Source organism: Salmo salar, chromosome 27 (genome assembly GCF_965601325.2).
Source record: "Salmo salar chromosome 27, fSalSal1, whole genome shotgun sequence".
Taxonomy (NCBI): Eukaryota; Metazoa; Chordata; class Actinopteri; order Salmoniformes; family Salmonidae; genus Salmo; species Salmo salar.
This window is the reverse complement of record NC_138317.1, coordinates 4399449-4418260: the sequence shown is the minus strand read 5'-3', so window position 1 is coordinate 4418260 and position 18812 is coordinate 4399449. Positions and strand designations below refer to the sequence as shown.

Here is an 18812-nt window from a genome sequence, read left to right as displayed (position 1 = left end):
CTGGAGCATCAGTAATAAAGGGGCAATGCCTTATAGCAATAATGCTCTTTGTTCTGCATCATCACCTGACTGGAACTGCCCTGATAGACCTACTTGCTTTGCTGAATTTGCTTGTCCCCAACTTGGTTCCAACATCTAAATATCTCTTAAAAAATGTGGGTAATCCAGCCCTGACAGCTGTCTTTCATTTCTTTTGTGATGAATGCCAAAACTACTTAGGAAAGCAACCCAAAGACACAAATTGCTCACATTGTGGAACGTTCTTTATCAGAGAAACAAAACGTTTATTTTTGTCAATACCTTTGAGGGACCTTCTGCGAGATACACTGGAGAACCATGGAATACATATTTTGAGGAAAACAGTGAAGGAAGAAGAATATGAAATCGAGGATGTCATGGATGGAAAGATGTACCAGACATTACTGAAAGAGATGAGACTATCTGCTGATGATTTAACATGAACCTGGAACTGTGAAGGAGTACCCATTTGAACTCCTCAAATTACTCAGTTTGGCCCCTTCAATTTACCATAAATGAACTGCCTTACATACATTGGAAAGAAAATGTGATGGTTGCAGGACTTTGGTTTGGCCCATAAAAACCCAGAATGGATACCTTTTTAAAACCTTTTATTGATGAATGTTGCAATTTAGCCCAAAACCCATTACTTTGGAGAGGTAACAGTGGGATTCTGAAGAGGACAAAGGTCTTCTCCTTGATTTGTTCCTCAGATGCAATAGCCAGGCCAATCCTTCATTACTGTAAGCAATTCAATGGTGAATATGGTTGTGATTGGTGGTAAAGTTGTCCCCAAAGGCAGAGGATAAGTAAGATTCTATTCTTACTGTCAACAAACGCAAATTGAAAGATCACACAATTAATTTAAGGATAATGCATTTCACGCTGCTCGCACTGACATTCCGCAAAATGGTGTAAAGGGGTTGTCAACACTTTTTTGCTTCCATTGTTCAACATTGTGTTTGGTTTTGTGCCTTACTACATGCATTCTGTTCTCCTCTGCATAAATCGACAACTTCTGTCTCTTTGGTTGGACACGTGCAACTGTTTGAATCCATGGTACATAGGTCGACAAATTACAGAATTAGACTCTCGACTGCTAAATCTCAAGCCGCCAAAGGAAATTACAAGAATACCGCGATCACTGCAAATAAGAACATTTTGGAAAGAATCAGTGTCGTGCATTTCTTCTGTTTTATTCAATAACTGTTCTTACTGGCATCCTTCCGGCTCCATTTATACAAAAAAAATTCTACTTACATTCAGCATGAATATTTTGCTTCAAGGATGCATTTCACAGCGTGACCTTAGATTAGCTCACATTTCTTTAGTCCTCTTTGTCAAGAAAATGGAAGAATTATATGGACAAGAAAATGTTTCTTTCAATTGTCATCAGCTAATCCATCTTACTGATAGTGTACTGAACTGGGTGCCTCTCTGGGCAATGTCATCTTTTACATTTGAGGGTAACAATGGAAGTTTGAAATCTCTTTTCCATGGGACGCAGTGTGTTCCATAAAAAATTTGCCAGCTTTTCCTTCTTTGGCGAGACATTCCAAAACGTCTTAGTGTTTTAGGATTTCACCCAGAGTCAGAGTTCGGTATATTCCTTACAAAGCTTGCAGACAAGAGACTGAAAGGAGAAAAAATCTCAGGCTCCCTCAAAACTCTTGGAAAATCTGTACCTCTTCACCTCACAGCTTCTGTAAAACTTGCTGCAGAAGAACTAATTACTGGCTCTGTCCCATCCCAGTCTGTGGAGTTATACGGTCGATTCATTTATGAACAGATTGTTTATCACACAACTAACTACAAAATCTAAGAAAAAAGGGATAATACTTCAGTCATGTTAAAAAATGGATGTTGGCACAACTGCTATTCTTTTTCTTTGTTAGACTGAATTGCATTTGACAAACAAACTGCTTATGTCAACCTATTCCCATTGTTGTGGTTCAACCATATGTAATTCAAGCTGACAGTTTGTTCATCACCCGCAATCTAGGCATCTCATCAAAAAAAATGTGTGTAAAGGTTGAGAGTATATAGACTGTATATAGACTTTGTGTTTTGTTCTACTGTATTATTGACTGAATGTTTTGTTTATTCCATGTGTAACTCTGTGTTGTTGTATGTGTCTAATTGCTATGCTTTATGTTGGCCAGGTCGCAGTTGCAAATGAGAACTTGTTCTCAACTAGCCTACCTGGTTAAATAAAGGTGACATAAAAGAGGTTGAGACTTAAAAAAGCTTTTTCTTTGGAAGATATCAAGTGTAAATGTATTTATTTGGATGGCTGGCTTGTCCCTCTGCCAAACACTTATGAGAGAGATTAGTTATGGGTGTTTTTTTCGAGAGCTGGTTGATGTTATTTAGCTGATTGATAATGAGATCTGATTCTCATTTGCAATGGTGACCTGCCCAAGAAAAGCATCAACATACTTTAATTCAGGTCCGTCCAGTGTGAAGATATGTTAGGGACGTGCAGCTTCCAGTTAAAACGCATGCATTTAGTTTCCCTGGAATTGAGCAATAGTTGGAGATCACAGAATGTGTTTTGTATGTCATTGAATCTGTGTGATTCTAATAGTTTCACTCATTGATAACTTATCAGGGACATACATCAGTGATGCAAGGGCCATCACTTAAATATTGTATTGTACATGTGGTTAACGTTCAGCGGAATAGATGTTTTTTTTAAATTAAAATCAATTAACATTAGTATTACTTGCCTGTTTTTACTAAGTTGCAACATGTTTTTAATTGATGTAATGTATTGAATGTAGCCATCCCAAAAATTCACACTACTTTTAAAGTAACCTGGCTATACCCATGTTGGTATATAAAATAAATATTGTTTGGCTTTCTTTTTCTGCTTGCAGGAAATGTTTTGTCTTGGATCATTTTCATCACTTCAATTAGAATACTAAAACAAACCCGACAGGAATAGCCTATAGGAATGCTTTCAATAACTTCAGGGGAATAGTATAGAAAATAATACAGGAATGCTATTTAAATTCATGAGAATACTATAGAGATACTGCATAATATTTATACTTTTGAAATCTTATTGGATATGTTGAAGTTATTATAGGTCAAAAATACGTACTATAGAGACTCCTATAATCATTCTATAGTATTTTAATAATAAAATAATATATCTTAGCATACTATAAGATAACTATAGGGTATTATAAAAAACACAGTTTCTTATAGGGATGCTATAGTGCTTTTTCGCAAGGGCAAGACCGTTTTGTGTGGCTGATTGGGCTGCACCAGGACGAGACGACAAAACGACGACCAGTGCACTGTGCACCCAAAGACGTTCTCATCTATCTGTGCTGCACCGGTGTTGTGCTTCCAACTAGGGATCATTGTGTCGCCGAAGATAGTTAAGTGGCAATTTTTTTCTCTCACAAGATTTTATTTCAAGTAGGATTGCAGCCTACACAAGAAATAACTAATATTGATAACCATCTAGATGTCACCTTGATGCATACTGTACATACCATCAACTACTCAATGGGGAGGGCATGAATGTCAACAACACGGGGCCACACCTTCGCTCCCACTTGACAAGCACTACTGTCCGGCAAAGGCGTGGGAAGCAGCTGCCTCGGAGCCAATATCAGGGTGACAGTTGCAGTAAGCACACGCATACAACGCATAGAGCAACAGTACACACATCATCTATACTTTTAATAAACAAGTCTATACTTTTCACAAAATCTGTTTTATAACTGAAAATGTACAATTATTAAGAAAAAAAACACCGCTCAATCAAAACTGTCTAGCCGAGCGCTTTTGACGCACCCAGTGCTTTCCACACGCCCACTACTTACCTTTCGACACACCCACCAGTCCTTACCTCGGTCGCGGTACTGGGATGCAGCTTACCCCTTCTGGTCTATGTAGGCTGCCTTGCACAGTAGTAAACCCCCACCCAGCTGGTGGCACTGATGTTGAATTCTATGCTCACCACCCACTAGAAACAAGAAAATTGTAAAAAAAAATCCTTGACTAGAACATAGAAATAGGATTGGAGATGACTTATTTCAAACATTATTTGTGTGGAGTAAAGAAATAAATACTGACTTACACAACACATTCACAACTCTCATTCGACCAAAAATGTCCATTCATCCATATTCCATAACTTCCTATATATTTGAATGAATTCCTTCATCCCTCCATCCATTAGGTCTTTCATCCTGTGTTCTAACTTTATTTACCTATTCATTCATTTATATATCCTATTTATTGATCTATCCATCCAGTCATAACTTTTTTATAGCAGCTTTTGATTAAGAAATACATGTATGGTTGAATTGGGGTTACTATACCTAAAACTTCTAAAGGTCTTCCACTAGACTAGAGGCACCATCATATTTCTCTCCCCAAATGATAGCCTACAACTTTTCTAATTCCTTATGAGTAATTATTACAGCTTGCATATACTGTGCTTTTCTAGTAGAAGAGTGTATAAAAGTGTATTAGTCTTATTTGTGACGAATTATGTGATCCAACTGCCACAAACTCCAAAGTAATAAGGTTGACATAGTAGTTTATCAAAGTAATCAGGCCAGATATTTTTATATATTTAACTTTGACTATATTTCACCGCTTCACTTAAGCAAAACGTTTTAAACTTCTACCACTACTAAAAAAATACTTTCAAAGAGCTGAAGAATGTCACACATTTTTTCTTGCACAATTACCATCTAGTTCACCCCATTTGTCAGATCTGTCTGATACCCCTAATTTAATGTCATTTCATTGGCCTACTTGGGCTTACATCATGTGGATGAATACTAAGTGAATGGGTTTTATAGCTGATTGGGATTACTAAAAAATATATATTATTCTGTTCTGGGGGGTGATGGTGAGTCGTAAATTGTGGGGTTTTCTGTAGCTGTGTTCTTGGCTATGATGATGTGTAATAAGATTGGATTGTTATATCCGGGGGTTGGTCGAGTGAGTCAGGAGAGGGAGTGTTTGCACTGTGATTTCTCAACAACACGAAAACGTTAGAGCCACTCTGCTTCTATCGCCTCAGAAAGGGAACTACAGCAGTGCTCTTCATACAACTGCTGGGAATTATGCTTGGTTTCCTGGGCAGAGGGACGCTCAAATCACCAACGAAACATGGATATTACATATTTAATGCTTGCGATTTAGGTCAGTAGACGATTTACCACAATTTTCCTGCTCGACTCCGTTTATCGCGTCGTCGGTATGGAGAAGATGCTCTGCAGTCCGCATCCTGGGACAAATAAAACGAACTCTGCTTCACTGCCGTCGGACAAGGGGAATTCGGCGAGAAAGACCGGACGAGCTGGTTCTCATAGCCCCGGCTCGGCTTCACTTGGGAGCGGGGCCGGTGGAGGAGTGAGTCGGGGAGGTTTATTGGGAAACAGTATGAATTTTCAGCAAGCGTGTAAGCGTCAGTTAGAAGGAGTGTTGAGCAAATACACAAACTTAATTCAAGGATGGCAGAACAGGTAAGCAGAACTTTCAATCATGAGGTTCTTACCCACTGGGCAAAAACGAGTTTAATCAACGTTGGTTCCACGTTATTATTATTATTTTTTATATGTGATGACATTGAATCGACGTGAAACTAAGGGATTTTTTTTTAACCAACTTTTATCCTAAATCCAATGACATGGTGATAATTTTTGTCGATTTGACATTGAATTCACGTTAGTTGACATCTCATGTAAATCAAAACTAGATGTAGAACTGACGTCTACGCCCAGTGGCGGTCTAAGGCACTGCATCTCAGTGCTAGAGGCTTCACTACAGACCCTAGTTCGATTCCAGGCTGTATCACAACCGGCCGTGATTGGGAGGCCCATAGGGTGGTGCACAACTGGCCCAGCGTCATCCGGGTTAGGGTTTGGCCGGGGTAGGCCATCATTGTAAATAAGAATTTGTTCTTAACTGACTTGCCTAGTTAAATAAAGGTAAAATTAATTAAAAGTGAGCAGAAGGAATTGTTATTTAGATCCCAGCCATAGCCTAGAAAATGGAAACATTGTAATTTTGACAACTACAGAGCCTGTGCATATTGGATAACAATGCTCATGCATGATTTAGCATTTGTCGGCCTTCCCTTGTTACAGTATCTGTGCGCATCATCGACATCTCTAACGCACAGATACTGTCCCTACAACCTAGTCTATTTATTTAACCTGGTCTCAGAGCATTTTGTATTATTTTATATGCAAGTCTGAGACACTTCATTTTAGTATGATATGTAAGGTTTGGTATGGTTACATAACACCGATAGTTACTTCCCAGGTAACACAAACGTCTGGCCCACATCTGGCCTGATTCCGGCATACCAGATCTAAAACTGCTGGCCGGGTCTGGCAGCCGGATCCGGCCTGAGTCCGAAATGAATGACGGTACAGACTAGGCCCGAGTCATTTGGGCCAGATCTGGCAGCCTGAACTCACCCAAAGCTGTCTTTTTAAGGCCAGAATCGGCCCAAATTCACAATTCTGCTGTTATTCTATCTGCAGAGTTTACGTGACTGTGTTAGCTGTAGTTGGCTAGCTAGTAAGGGATAAGAACATTGCCAGTCTGCATAGTAATCAAACAAATAGAATGAACAACAAGTCCGCTTCTCTAGCAATCTAACCGATATAACTAACAACCAGGTTTAGTGAAAAGATGAAAGAGTATGAATTTACTTGTCAAAATCTCAATGAAAACATGTACATTTTACCAGTAAATGTGTGCTTGTTTTCTTTGGCAACAGTGGTATAAGCGGGATAAACGCCTCCGCTTTACATTATATGGAACTAATATACATGGGTTGTACCAAGTCGTCCATTATTTCCAGATAATGTATAAAGCGTCAGTGTTCATCCCTTACATGTATGTCTATCCGCCCTTTCATTGCTGTCCATCTGTAGCCTTGGATGTGAAAGTGTTTCTCCTGACAGCACCTTTTGAATAACAACAAAAAGAGCAAAAGAAGTAGTTACAACAATTAGTCAGATTTTGACACCACACAGAAATCCTAGGAATCACAGTCCAGACCTCAAATGGGAAGCAAATCAACACAACACAGTAACCACAGAGGTTTTCAAATTAAACACAGTCAAACAAATCAAAAGAAATATGTGCCTGTTGTAGCGCCACCATGTGGTCAATCTGAATGTGCTTGCATATGTTGAGTCTTGACAGGGTTTGGGCATGTGTACCAAGAGTGGTTACAATACAAATATCTGTCTGATGTATATGCATTTGTGCCAGACCACACCGACATGAATGTTTATTGGTCAGTTGTTTGACATACTAGTCTGGAAAATATTGCTTTGAAAGACCTTGGTGCCTAGATGCCATATATCAAGTTTCATCCAGATCGACCCTGTGGTTCCGGAAGAGATGGCATTTTAAGTGTTTTTCAAAAATTCCAAATGGCAGAAAATCCATCATGACAGACCTTGTGGGTCCTTGAGGCAAATTTGTTCTTTGTGAGAAGAGGCACCTATGCACAGAATTTCCTGACTCTAGGTCAGGGATGGGCAACTGGTGGCCTGTGGGATTTGGTTATGTGTACGGGTTAAGGTTATGGTTTAGGGTAGGGATATCCTAAGGATCCCAGATAGCACTGACCATAAACATATTGAAGCTATGGATGCAAGGACTGGCCATCCGTTATATAAAAATTATAGTTCTGAGGCTATACAGTATTTGTTTTCAGTTAATCAGGCCTATGTTTGGTTCTGATGAGGAAGAACAGTTGACCTAAGCTCCACAAGCATTTATAACACATTTTCTTCAAGAAGCAATGGGTATACAGAGCCTAGTGAAAGCCTACACCCCCTTGAACAGTTTTCACATTTGAGATTGACTCTTTTACTGTCCAGCCACACCAGCTCAGGCTCAGGGTGCCATCCTTCAGATTCACATTTGGAGTATTTGTTGCACGGTGGTGGAAGGTGGAGACAGTCCATCAGAGAGGCTGAGGGTGGAGAGACAAACAACACTTGTATTGTCGAGCAACTCACTTTACACAGGGTTCAAGTGAGGAATGGGATCAGCTGGAAATACTAATAATTCAACCAATAGAATGTTTTACATTGTACTTATAGTTTTTTAAATAGATTTTATTTTCAAGAAAGAAGACAGCAGCTGATTGACCCATTGACTGTATAGGGTCAACCATTTTATTTTGTAATAAAAAAAAAAAACTTGAACATTTTATTTAACTAAGCAAGTCAGTTAAGAACCAATACTTATTTACAATGACGGCCTACATCAGCAAAACCCGGACGGCGCTGGGCCAATTGTGCACCAACCTATGGGACTCCCAATCACAGCCGGTTGTGATACAGCCTGGATTTGAACCAGGGTGTCTGCAGTGAGAGATGCAGTGCCTTATGACGCTGCGCCACTTGGGAGACCAATAGTTTTGCAAAACAATACGTATTGTTTTGTGATCGACCACCAGCTAGATCCAAATTATTCAAGTAGCTAACGTTACAAATAACCACTGGGACTATATACATTTTTTATTTTATTATGTATATGTGTAAACTGTAATTCAGCGGTTAGCTGCCATAGTACACATGAAACAAAATAAACCATTATTATCATCATTATGAATCTTGGAGCGCTCTTTGCCATCTCCGCTTGAGACCAGTTGGGGTTGCGCGAGTTCTTTGACTCACTGGGCATAGTGTTAATGTTGCGACAGTTCGTTTCTGGTAACAGAACAAAATAGTCAGCACATAGTAACTTCTGATTTAGCTGTACTTTAATTAATGCAAACACGTGCGTGGTATATGTGTGGTTCGTATATATACGGTCTCGCTGTTTTACCTCGCAGGGCAAAACAGAGAAGAGAGCGTCACATTCTATTGTTATCTCTTTTATACTGAGAGATATTTCCCGCTCAATGCCGACCTGTCCGAGGGAGGAGGAGCGTGGTTTAAACTTGCTCCTCCTGTCGTCGGCGTGTAGGCTGATCCCAGCGTCGTGACGCACTTCCTGTTGCCGGTTGTAGTTCTTGTCTTCAACAGATGATTTACTCGTAGTTTATGTACTTAGCATAGCTTCCCCAGTATATTATAAAGGTTATGCATACAAATAGCCAGTTCAACCCTAACAATAGCTAGCTTGCTAACGTTAGCTAGCTATGTTAACCGGGTGCTTTCATGCCTAGTTTTAGCTAGACTATCTATGTTTTTAGAAACACTAGCTAGCTCAATTAGCTACCTAATATCACATAGGCTAGACCCTAAACGTATTGACTTAGCTAACTGTTAGAGCAGAGGTAGCTAGCTAAGATTGCTAGCTAACATTAATGTTAACTGATGTTAACAGAGAAACTTTAACTATGACCAGTCCAAAAAATAAGCTAGCTCAATGTCACAAATGAATTAGTAACTGTGACAAAATACACTACTACAAATACAACAGCTATCATTTACCTATGTTTAACTTTTTCATATCTTCTACTGCTGGTCTCGACTGTTAACTAACTGATTGCCTCTCACAACGACCGTTGGAAAGTCAGGCGCCGAGGCCGGCTCGAGCTGCAAGGCAGACGGCTCAAACAGCAGAGGCCACCGCTGCTGGATCGTGTGTTTTAGGTTCCTTTAGAGGTAATGCTAGCTCCCTATTAAGGATACTTCAGCAAGCATTGACGATACATGTATGCTGCTATTTGCTATGTTGAAAATTACAATCACAGATTTGTAAAACAGACAGGAAATAGTAGCCTAATGTTGACTTGGTGATGTGAGGTCTCAATCTGGAATTAAACTTTGTCTATGTTCAGGTTCAGCAAAACTTTAGCATGCAACGTTGAGTTATAACAAAGAAACACTATGGCAAAGTTACACAGTTGGTGACACAATTCATAACTTACCTGGTTAAGATACGCGGTTTTATTTTCTTCTGGCTTCTCAGAATGCGCAGGCAACCCATAGCTACTGTCAAAAATTCCACAGAAAATAAATGTTCGATGTCTCACAAATATGAGGTGTGCAAAAATAATAAATGTGACATTAAGCAGATGCGTTTATCCAAAGTGACAGTATGCATACATATATTTTATGTTCGTGGCCCCGGGAATCGAACCCACAATCATGACATTTTGAGCGCCAGGATTTTTTCCATTGACTGTCATGGTCGTTATTTATTTATCTATTTTAATAGGCTATAGACTACATTTGTAACAGTTTTATAGGTTACTGCAATAATTCAACATGCATGGTTGTAGGCTGCATCACTCCTTCAACCTAGGTAGCAGATTATCAAATGGAAGATCTAGGCCTACATTTCCAGAAAATACAATTATTCTACGCCATAGACTACAACAACACAGTGCAATGAGGAATGTATTATTGTTAGTACACAATTATTGTCTAGGCTGTAAACTGCCGTGATGTAGGCTAATTTGAATAACCGCTCAAACGTCATTTTGTGTTTCATGCCAAAATAAAGGCCTTTTATTATACAACCATTTGGATCAGTTATGGGTTTATTCTCGACAGGTCCAGAAAATTACATTAGGCCACTCATATGGTGTTTTTTGTCAAGATGTATCGGCGTTTACAGATAGCCTACCATAGAAAAATAGGCTATAGCCTATAACACTGAGATGTGCTGTCTGTCGTGGATCATGTATCCAAAGTCGTCCTATAATTAACGTGGCCACCAGCATATGCCTAAAAATCAATAATGCCATTATATTAAGACAGGATTGGCCGAACGACTGAAATTAATAGAATTAGTGAGTGGGGTTCCAAAAAAAATCTGTAGTAAAATCTAATTCATTTATAGCATAGATTCTTTAGGGTCCTTTTCCATCTAATAGCCTGATGGGAAGAATTTTAGCTTGCAAATGACCTAGCAAATTCGAGGTGAAATTATTACATTAATTAGTTGTTTTATTCTTGCATCACCTGCCGAAAGAACCTCATGGCTCTACTTCTGAAAAAGTTAATCAGGCCAGATATGCCGAAGTGGACTTGGTCCAAGTACCATTAGCCGGAACCCAGAGTAATATTATTCTGCCTGACTCGGGAAGAGCTCGGCCCGTATGAAGCCCCCTGAGTCCGAGTCGATGCCGAGTTCCCCAAGTCTAAAACGGAAAAGGCCCCAAACCCATCTTGTTGACTGGGTTAAGGCAAAAACGAAAGTAATGGGATCGATGGGTGGACGCCCAAAGGTTGCGAGTTCGAATCTCATCAAGGACAACTTTAGCATTTGATCTAATTAGCAACTTTTCAACTACTTGCTACTTTGCAACTACTTAGCATGTTAGCTAACACTTCCCCTAGCGATAACCATTTTAGCTAACCTTACCCTTTAAGCTAACTCCTAAACTTAACTCTAACCCTTAGCCTAACTAACATTAGCGAGCTTGCTAGAATTCGTAACATATCATATGTTTCTAAATTTTGCAACATGTATACAGTCGTGGCCAAAAGTTTTTGGAGAATATTAATTTTCAGTCTGCTGCCTCAGTTTCTATGATGGCAATTTGCATATACTCCAGAATGTTATGAAGAGTGATCAGATGAATTGCAATTAATTGCAAAGTCACTCTTTGCCATGCAAATGAACAGAATCCCCCAAAAAACATTTCCACTGAATTTCAGCCCTGCCACAAAAGGACCAGCTGACATCATATCAGTGATTCTCTCGTTAACACAGGTGTGAGTGTTGATGAGGACAAGGCTGGAGATCACTCTGTCATGCTGATTGAGTTCTTATAACAGACTGGAAGCTTCAAAAGGAGAGTGGTGCTTGGAATCATTGTTCTTCCTCTGTCACCCATGGTTACCTGCAAGGAAACACGTGCTGTCATCATTGCTTTGCACAAAAAGGGCTTCACAGGCAAGGATATTGCTGCCGGTAAGATTGCACCTAAATCAACCATTTATCGGATCATCAAGAACTTCAAGGAGAGCGGTTCAATTGTTGTGAAGAAGGCTTCAGGGCTCCCAAGAAAGTCCAGAAAGTGCCAGGACCGTCTCCTAAAGTGGATTGGGATCGGGGCACCACCAGTACAGAGCTTGCTCAGGAATGGCAGCAGGCAGGTGTGAGTGCATCTGCACGCACAGTGAATACTTTTGGAGGATTGCCTGGTGTCAAGAAGGGCGGCAAAGAAGCCACTTCTCTCCAGGAGAAACATCAGGGACAGACTAATATTCTGCAAAAGGTACAGGGATTGGACTGCTGAGGACTGGGGTAAAGTCATTTTCTCTGATGAATCCCCTTTCCGATTGTTTGGGGCATCCGGAAAAAAGCTTGTCCGGAAAAGACAAGGTGAGCGCTACCATCAGTCCTGTGTCATGCCAACAGTAAAGCATTCTGAGACTATTCATGTGTGGGGTTGCTTCTCAGCCAAGGGAGTGGGCTCACTCACAATTTTGCCTATAACACAGCCATGAATAAAGAATGGTACCAACACATCCTCCGAGAGCAACTTCTCCCAACCATCCAGGAACAGTTTGGTGACGAATAATGCCTTTTCCAGCATGATGGAGCACCTTGTCATAAGGCAAAAGTGATAACTAAGTGGCTCGGGGAACAAAACATCGATATTTTGGGTCCATGGCCAGGAAACTCCCCATACCTTAATCCCATTGAGAACTTGTGGTCAATCCTCAAGAGGCGGGTGTACAAACAAAAACCCACAAATTCTTACAAACTCCAAGCATTGATTATGCAAGAATGGGCTGCCATCAGTCAGGATGTGGCCCAGAAGTTAATTGACAGCATGCCAGGGCGGATTGCAGAGGTCTTGAAAAAGAAGGGTCAACACTGCAAATATTGACTCTTTGCATCAACTTCATGTAATTGTCAATAAATGCCTTTGACACCTATGAAATGCTTGTAATTATATTTCAGTATTCCATAGTAACATCTGACAAAAATATCTAAAGACACTGAGGCAGCAGACTTTGTGAAAATTAATTTTTGTGTCATTCTCAACTTTTGGCCTTGACTGTACATTTATCAAATTCAAAACATTATGTATTATATATTATACATGTTTTTTTATGGTAACAACATAGTAAATGGAGTGTCCTGGATTTATGTACTGAATAATATGAAATTCTCTGAGACCAGGTTGATTTATTTCCCCTGAGCTCAGTGGCTTATTTGAAAACCACTGAACACTTGTCAGAATTGTGAAATTATGCGTGTGAAAGTTTTGACAGTGACCGATCATGAGGAAACTGCATGTATGGCAGGTTGTTTTGTATGGGCTCCTCAAACTGAGTTTATTTATTTTGGACAGAGAACTTGAGGACAGAGAGTTTATGGTAAAGTACCTAGTTGGCTACTTGAATACACTTCTTGATACAAATAGAAAAACTGAAGTTATTCTGTTGAATAGCATGTTAGCTATGGGTGCCTTTTTTAAACAGGAAAAGTTGAGGCATACATCAAATTCACAAAAAATGACAAATGGCCTTTTTTTTCTGTGGGCGTTTACACACCCAGGAAAACCTGATAGTATTCATAGTGAAACGTCACTGTATCTATAGGACTGCAGAGATGAGCTAAAGGACAGCAGTGTGCTAGAGCATATATCCGCTCTACTGTAGACCCCTTTCTGTGTTTGCAAACATTGCCGCAATAGGACGATGTGCGCAAGTTGGTGGCAGAACGAGGGAGAGTTCTAATAGAACGCCAGGAAAAAAAGCCTCTTTATTTATGTTGCTTATAAGTGCAACTACTTTTGGATTATAATTGGATTTTAAAGCTCATATGAATGTCCTGCTTAATGTTTGTGTCATCATCGCAAATCAACTGCATTATACTTAAAAAAACAAATGGCTCTTTGGCTAGCTTTTTCTACAGCCTATATCAGTGAGCGTTAGCATTCAAGCTACAACTGCTACATCCAAAATAGATATTTTGCAAAGATCCCAACCAACTAAACTCAGCAAAAGAAAATAAATGTCCCTTTTTCAGGACCCTGTCTTTCAAAGATAATTAGTAAAAATCCAAATAACTTCACAGATCTTCATTGTAAAGGGTTTATACACTGTTTTCCATGCTTGTTCAATGAACCATAAACAATTCATGAATATGCACCTGTGGAACGGTCGTTAATACACTTACAGACGGTAGGCAATTAAGGTCACAGTTATGAAAACTTAGGACACTAAAGAGGACTTTCTACTGACTCTGGAAAAACACCAAATGAAAGATGCTCAGGGTGCGTGAACGTGCCTTTGGCGTGCTGCAAGGAGGCATAAGGACTGCAGATGTGGCCAGGGCAATAAATTGCAATGTCCGTATTGTGAGACGCCTAAGACAGCGCTACGGGGAGACAGGACGGACAGCTACGGGGAGACCACGTGTGGCAACATCTGCACAGGAACGGTACATCTGAACATCACACATGCGAGACCGGTACAGGATGGCAAAAACAACTGCCCGAGTTACACCAGGCACGCACATCAGTGCTCAGACTGTCCGCAATAGGCTGAGAGAGGCTGGACTGGGGCTTGCAGGTCCTCACCAGACATCACCGGCAACAACGTCGCCTATGGGCACAAACCCACCGTCGCTGGACCAGACAGGACTGGCAAAAAGTGCTCTTCACTGACGAGTCGTGGTTTTGTCTCACCAGGGGTGATGGTCGGATTCGCGTTTATTGTCGAAGGAATGATCGTTACACCGAGGCCTGTATTCTGGAGCGGGATCGATTTGGAGGTGGAGGGTCCATCATGGTCTGGGGCGGTGTGTCACAGCATCATCGGACTGAGCTTGTTGTCATTGCAGGCAATCTCAACGCTGTGCGTTACAGGGAAGACATCATCCTCCCTCATGTGGTACCCTTTCTGCAGACTCATCCTAACATGACCCTCCAGCATGACAATGCCACCAGCCGTATTGCTCGTTCTGTGTGTGATTTCCTGCAAGACAGGATTGTCAGTCAGTGTTCTGCCATGGCCAGCGAAGAGCCCGGATCTCAATCCCTTTGAGCACATCTGGGACCTGTTGGATCGGAGGGTGAGGGCTAGGGCCATTCCCCCCCAGAAATGTCTGGGAACTTGCAGGTGCCTTGGTGGAAGAGGTGGGGTAACATCTCACAGAAAGAACTGGCAAATCTGGTGCAGTCCATGAAGAGGAGATGCACTGCAGTACTTAATGCAGCTGGTGGCCACAACAGATACTGACTGTTACGTTTGATTTTGACCCCCCCCCCCCCTTTGTTCAGGGACACATTATTCAATTTCTGTTAGTCACATGTCTGTGGAACTTGTTTAGTTTGTCTCAGTTGTTGAATCTTGTTATGTTCATACAAATATTTACACATGTTAAGTTTGCTGAAAATTAACGCAGTTGACAGAGGACATTTCTTTTTTTGCTGAGTTTATAATCTTAGCGACTGTTCAAGCGAGAATCGTAACATCATTTTAAGCCTATAACACAGTGATTTTTGTTTAGAAGTGGTGCAGTGTATGATGACTGCCAGGTACCTGGGATGGCACATGTGGTGTGATTTAGAATAAGGTGAAGGTGAGTGCTTATTGATTCATAATGGTTGATTAAAACCCAAAAGTGTTTTTCGAAGGAGATCTGACCTTTCTCACCACAACCTGAGTGCGACGCATATGTGAATGCATATACGCACACACTCTACCTCTTTCAAAAGGTTAGCTTGTAGTATACTTCAAGCAGATGTGTAGTTGGCAAATATGTCTGTGTAAAACTCCACAAGGAGTTGGGTTTCGAGATGGTTCTTCCACAAGAACAAAATACTTCTGTATTTCTAAATGACTTTTTATGTATTGGTGGCCGGGAGTCGCATAGGACGTCCGGGTTTAGGGAGGGTTTGGCCGGGGTGGCTTTACTTGGGTCATCGCCCCCTCTGTCGCCAGTTGAACAGTGTTTCCTCCGAGACATTGGTGCGGCTAGCTTCCGGCGGGTCATGTTTCGGAGGACGCGTGACTCCACCATTGCCTTTCCCGTTGGGAGTGATGAGACAAGATCCGAGGAAACATGGAAACAAGACAGCTAAGCTACACTGAGCACCGGCTGAAGTTAATAGGAAATCGCATTCCAAATCTCAAATTCACATTTTTGTCATTCAGCAGATGCTTTTATCCAGAGCGACTTAGTAAGTGCATACTTTCATACTTTTTGTTGTTGTGCTGGTCCCCCATGGGAATCGCACTCCACAACCCTGGCGTTGCAAGCGCCAGACTCTACCAACTGAGCCACACAGGACCATTCACTGGATGATCTTGTTTTCTTCTGTCAAAGTAAAATAATGCTGGCCTATTGAAACTACCGGAATCATCGCAGTAGTGTCCCTACCTGGCTGCTACTTGTAAATAATGAGAGCAACCAAGTTGAAAGCTTTTCCTGGGGTTACTGTACTATTATGTTACGGTGTGTGTGTGCCACTTTTCAATGCTTTTCTGCTAGTATAGCCCACTTATTCTTGACATTTGATGTTTCGATGGACCAAGTAAAGCCTACTGTACCAGTACATGAAACACTGTCTATAAGCTGGAAAAGCCAGCAATATATTTTCCCTTCACCACAGATCTCATGGCCTTAAATTGCAGTTCTAAGGCGATTGGACATAGTTTGTGTGACATTTGGATTCACGTACAGGACTTTCAGTCGAGACTGATTTTCATCTAGCGGCCAAGGATGGCACATTTTCACAAATTTGGGAAGCTGAAAAATGAATGTCAGAAAGTATGCCATAGCCAGAAAATGTCCTTTGACATGTTTTCCACCAGAAAGTTGTATTTTGTCATGCACAACAGATGTGATGGTTTGGAAAAGCCTCCCATGCCTAAGTGTTCAAAAATGTCAAGGAATGCACAAGAGGCAGTCTGTCAGTGGAAGACTGTGTTGGTGTAATTACTAGGTCTGCCACTCACATCCCTGTGTCTAAGAGCATAAACATTGTAGGCTATGTACAGTATGTACCTGGCTATGCTGTGTTCTTGTGAGCATCTCTGAGAGCGGGTCTGTGCCAAGTTTGCACTGTGTTTGGGTGATCATGTCAATTGCTATTTTGTAGGTGTGTGAATGTGCACTTGTATTGTACTGAATGCTTAGTTTTCATGTTTGTCTCACACGTGCACATATTTGGGTGTCTATCTAGGTCCTCCAGTTGTGCACCACACCATCACCCTGAGAGAGGGGCTACATGTGCTTTAGGATGAATGGGTTGCCCCTCTATTACGGCTCCCCAGTCTATAAGGTCCCAATGCTCAGAGTGCAGCTTTCAGAGAAACTGGGCTGTTATACACACAGACACTGTGAAATTGCCTTCCATGTCACATGCGCCTCATTACTTGCACGATTGTGTGTGTGTACAGTATCACACAAGGCCTCTGGGTCAAACCTGATGCCTTTTGATGCAAAGACTCCAGGAGGTACCATTGCCAATGTCCGAGCCAGCCAAGACGTTCCTGATACTGCCATTGGGTCCAATTGGGAAGCTGGATGATTGTAACATCTAGTAAAGGTGCAGTTATCAAATGTATACTGTGGGCTGGAAGCTAAACTGTTGAGTCTGACTTAAGTATGCTCTTTGTAATGTGTGGTAAGCCAAGCTTTTTCAGGGTTACTGTTTTACCAGAACTCAAAATGTTTTCTTCTTTGAACTGGAACGAGTCCTCAGTGTGCCGAAGCTCAAGGCTAGTTTCCATGGGGATGGTACAGAGCTGAGGAGAAATCATTTAAAAACAACTGGATGAACAAATGTTTTCCATTGCATAAGATGCTGCACTTTTACATTTAACTCTTTTCATATGCTTCACATTCTTATTTCAAACACAGTGCATTTGGAAAGTATTCAGACCCACATTTTGTTACGTTACAGCCTTATTCTAAAATTGATTAAATCGTTTTTTCCCCCCCTATCAATCTACATACAATACCCCATAATGGCAAAGAAAAAACAGGTATTTAGAAATGTTTGCAAATATATAAAGAAAATGTATATCACATTTACATAAGTATTCAGACCCTTTACTCAGTACTTTTTTGAAGCACCAATGATTACAGCCTCAAGTTTATCGGGGTATGATGCTACAAGCTTGGTACACCTGTATTTGGGGAGTTTCTCCCATTTCTTCTCTGCAGATCCTCTCGAGCTCTGTCAGGTTGGATGGGGAGTGCCGCTGTACAGCTATTTTCACGTATCTCCAGAGATGTTCGTTCAGGTTCAAGTCCGGCCTCTGGTTGGGTCACTCAAGGACATTCAGAGACTTGTCCCAAAGCCACTCCTGCATTTTCTTGGTTGTGTGCTTAGGGTTGCTGTGCTGTTGGAAGGTGAACCTTTGTCCCAGTCTGAGGTCCTGAGTGCTCTAGAGCAGGTTTTCATTAAGGATCTCTCTGTACTTTGCTCTGTTCATCTTGGTTAGCAGATGTTAATGCAAGTGCAGCGAAATGCTTGTGCTTCTAGTTCCGACAGTGCGGTAATATCTAACAATTCCCCAACAACTATCTAATACACACAAATCTAAAGGGGTGAATGAGAATATGTACATATAAATATATGGATGAGCGATGGCCGAGCAGCATAGGCAAGGTGCAATAGATGGTATAAAATAGAGTATACACATATATGAATAATGTAAGATATGTAAAATGGCATTGTTTTTAAAGTGACTTAGTGATCCATTTATTAAAATGGCCAGTGATTGGGTCTCAATGTGGGCAGCAGCCTCTCTGAGTTAGTGATTGCTGTTTAGCAGTCTGATGGCCTTGAGATAGAAGCTGTTTTTCAGTCTCTCGGTCCCAGCTTTGATGCACCTGTACTGACCTCGCCTTCT

The 18812-nt window shown here is 41.0% G+C and overlaps 1 protein-coding gene across 2 annotated transcripts in view; it reads left to right on the top strand.

Annotated features, from left to right (window-relative positions):
• The first annotated feature begins 5010 nt into the window (after positions 1 to 5010).
• Positions 5011 to 18812, top strand: part of LOC106588203 (oxysterol-binding protein-related protein 10) — a 159175-nt gene continuing 145373 nt past the window's right edge. For both annotated transcript variants that reach the window (XM_014176964.3, XM_014176963.3), the window contains exon 1: positions 5011 to 5516. In XM_014176964.3, the coding sequence (XP_014032439.1) occupies positions 5251 to 5516 (266 nt within the window). In that variant the 5' untranslated portion in view covers positions 5011 to 5250. The remainder of the gene's footprint in view (positions 5517 to 18812) is intronic.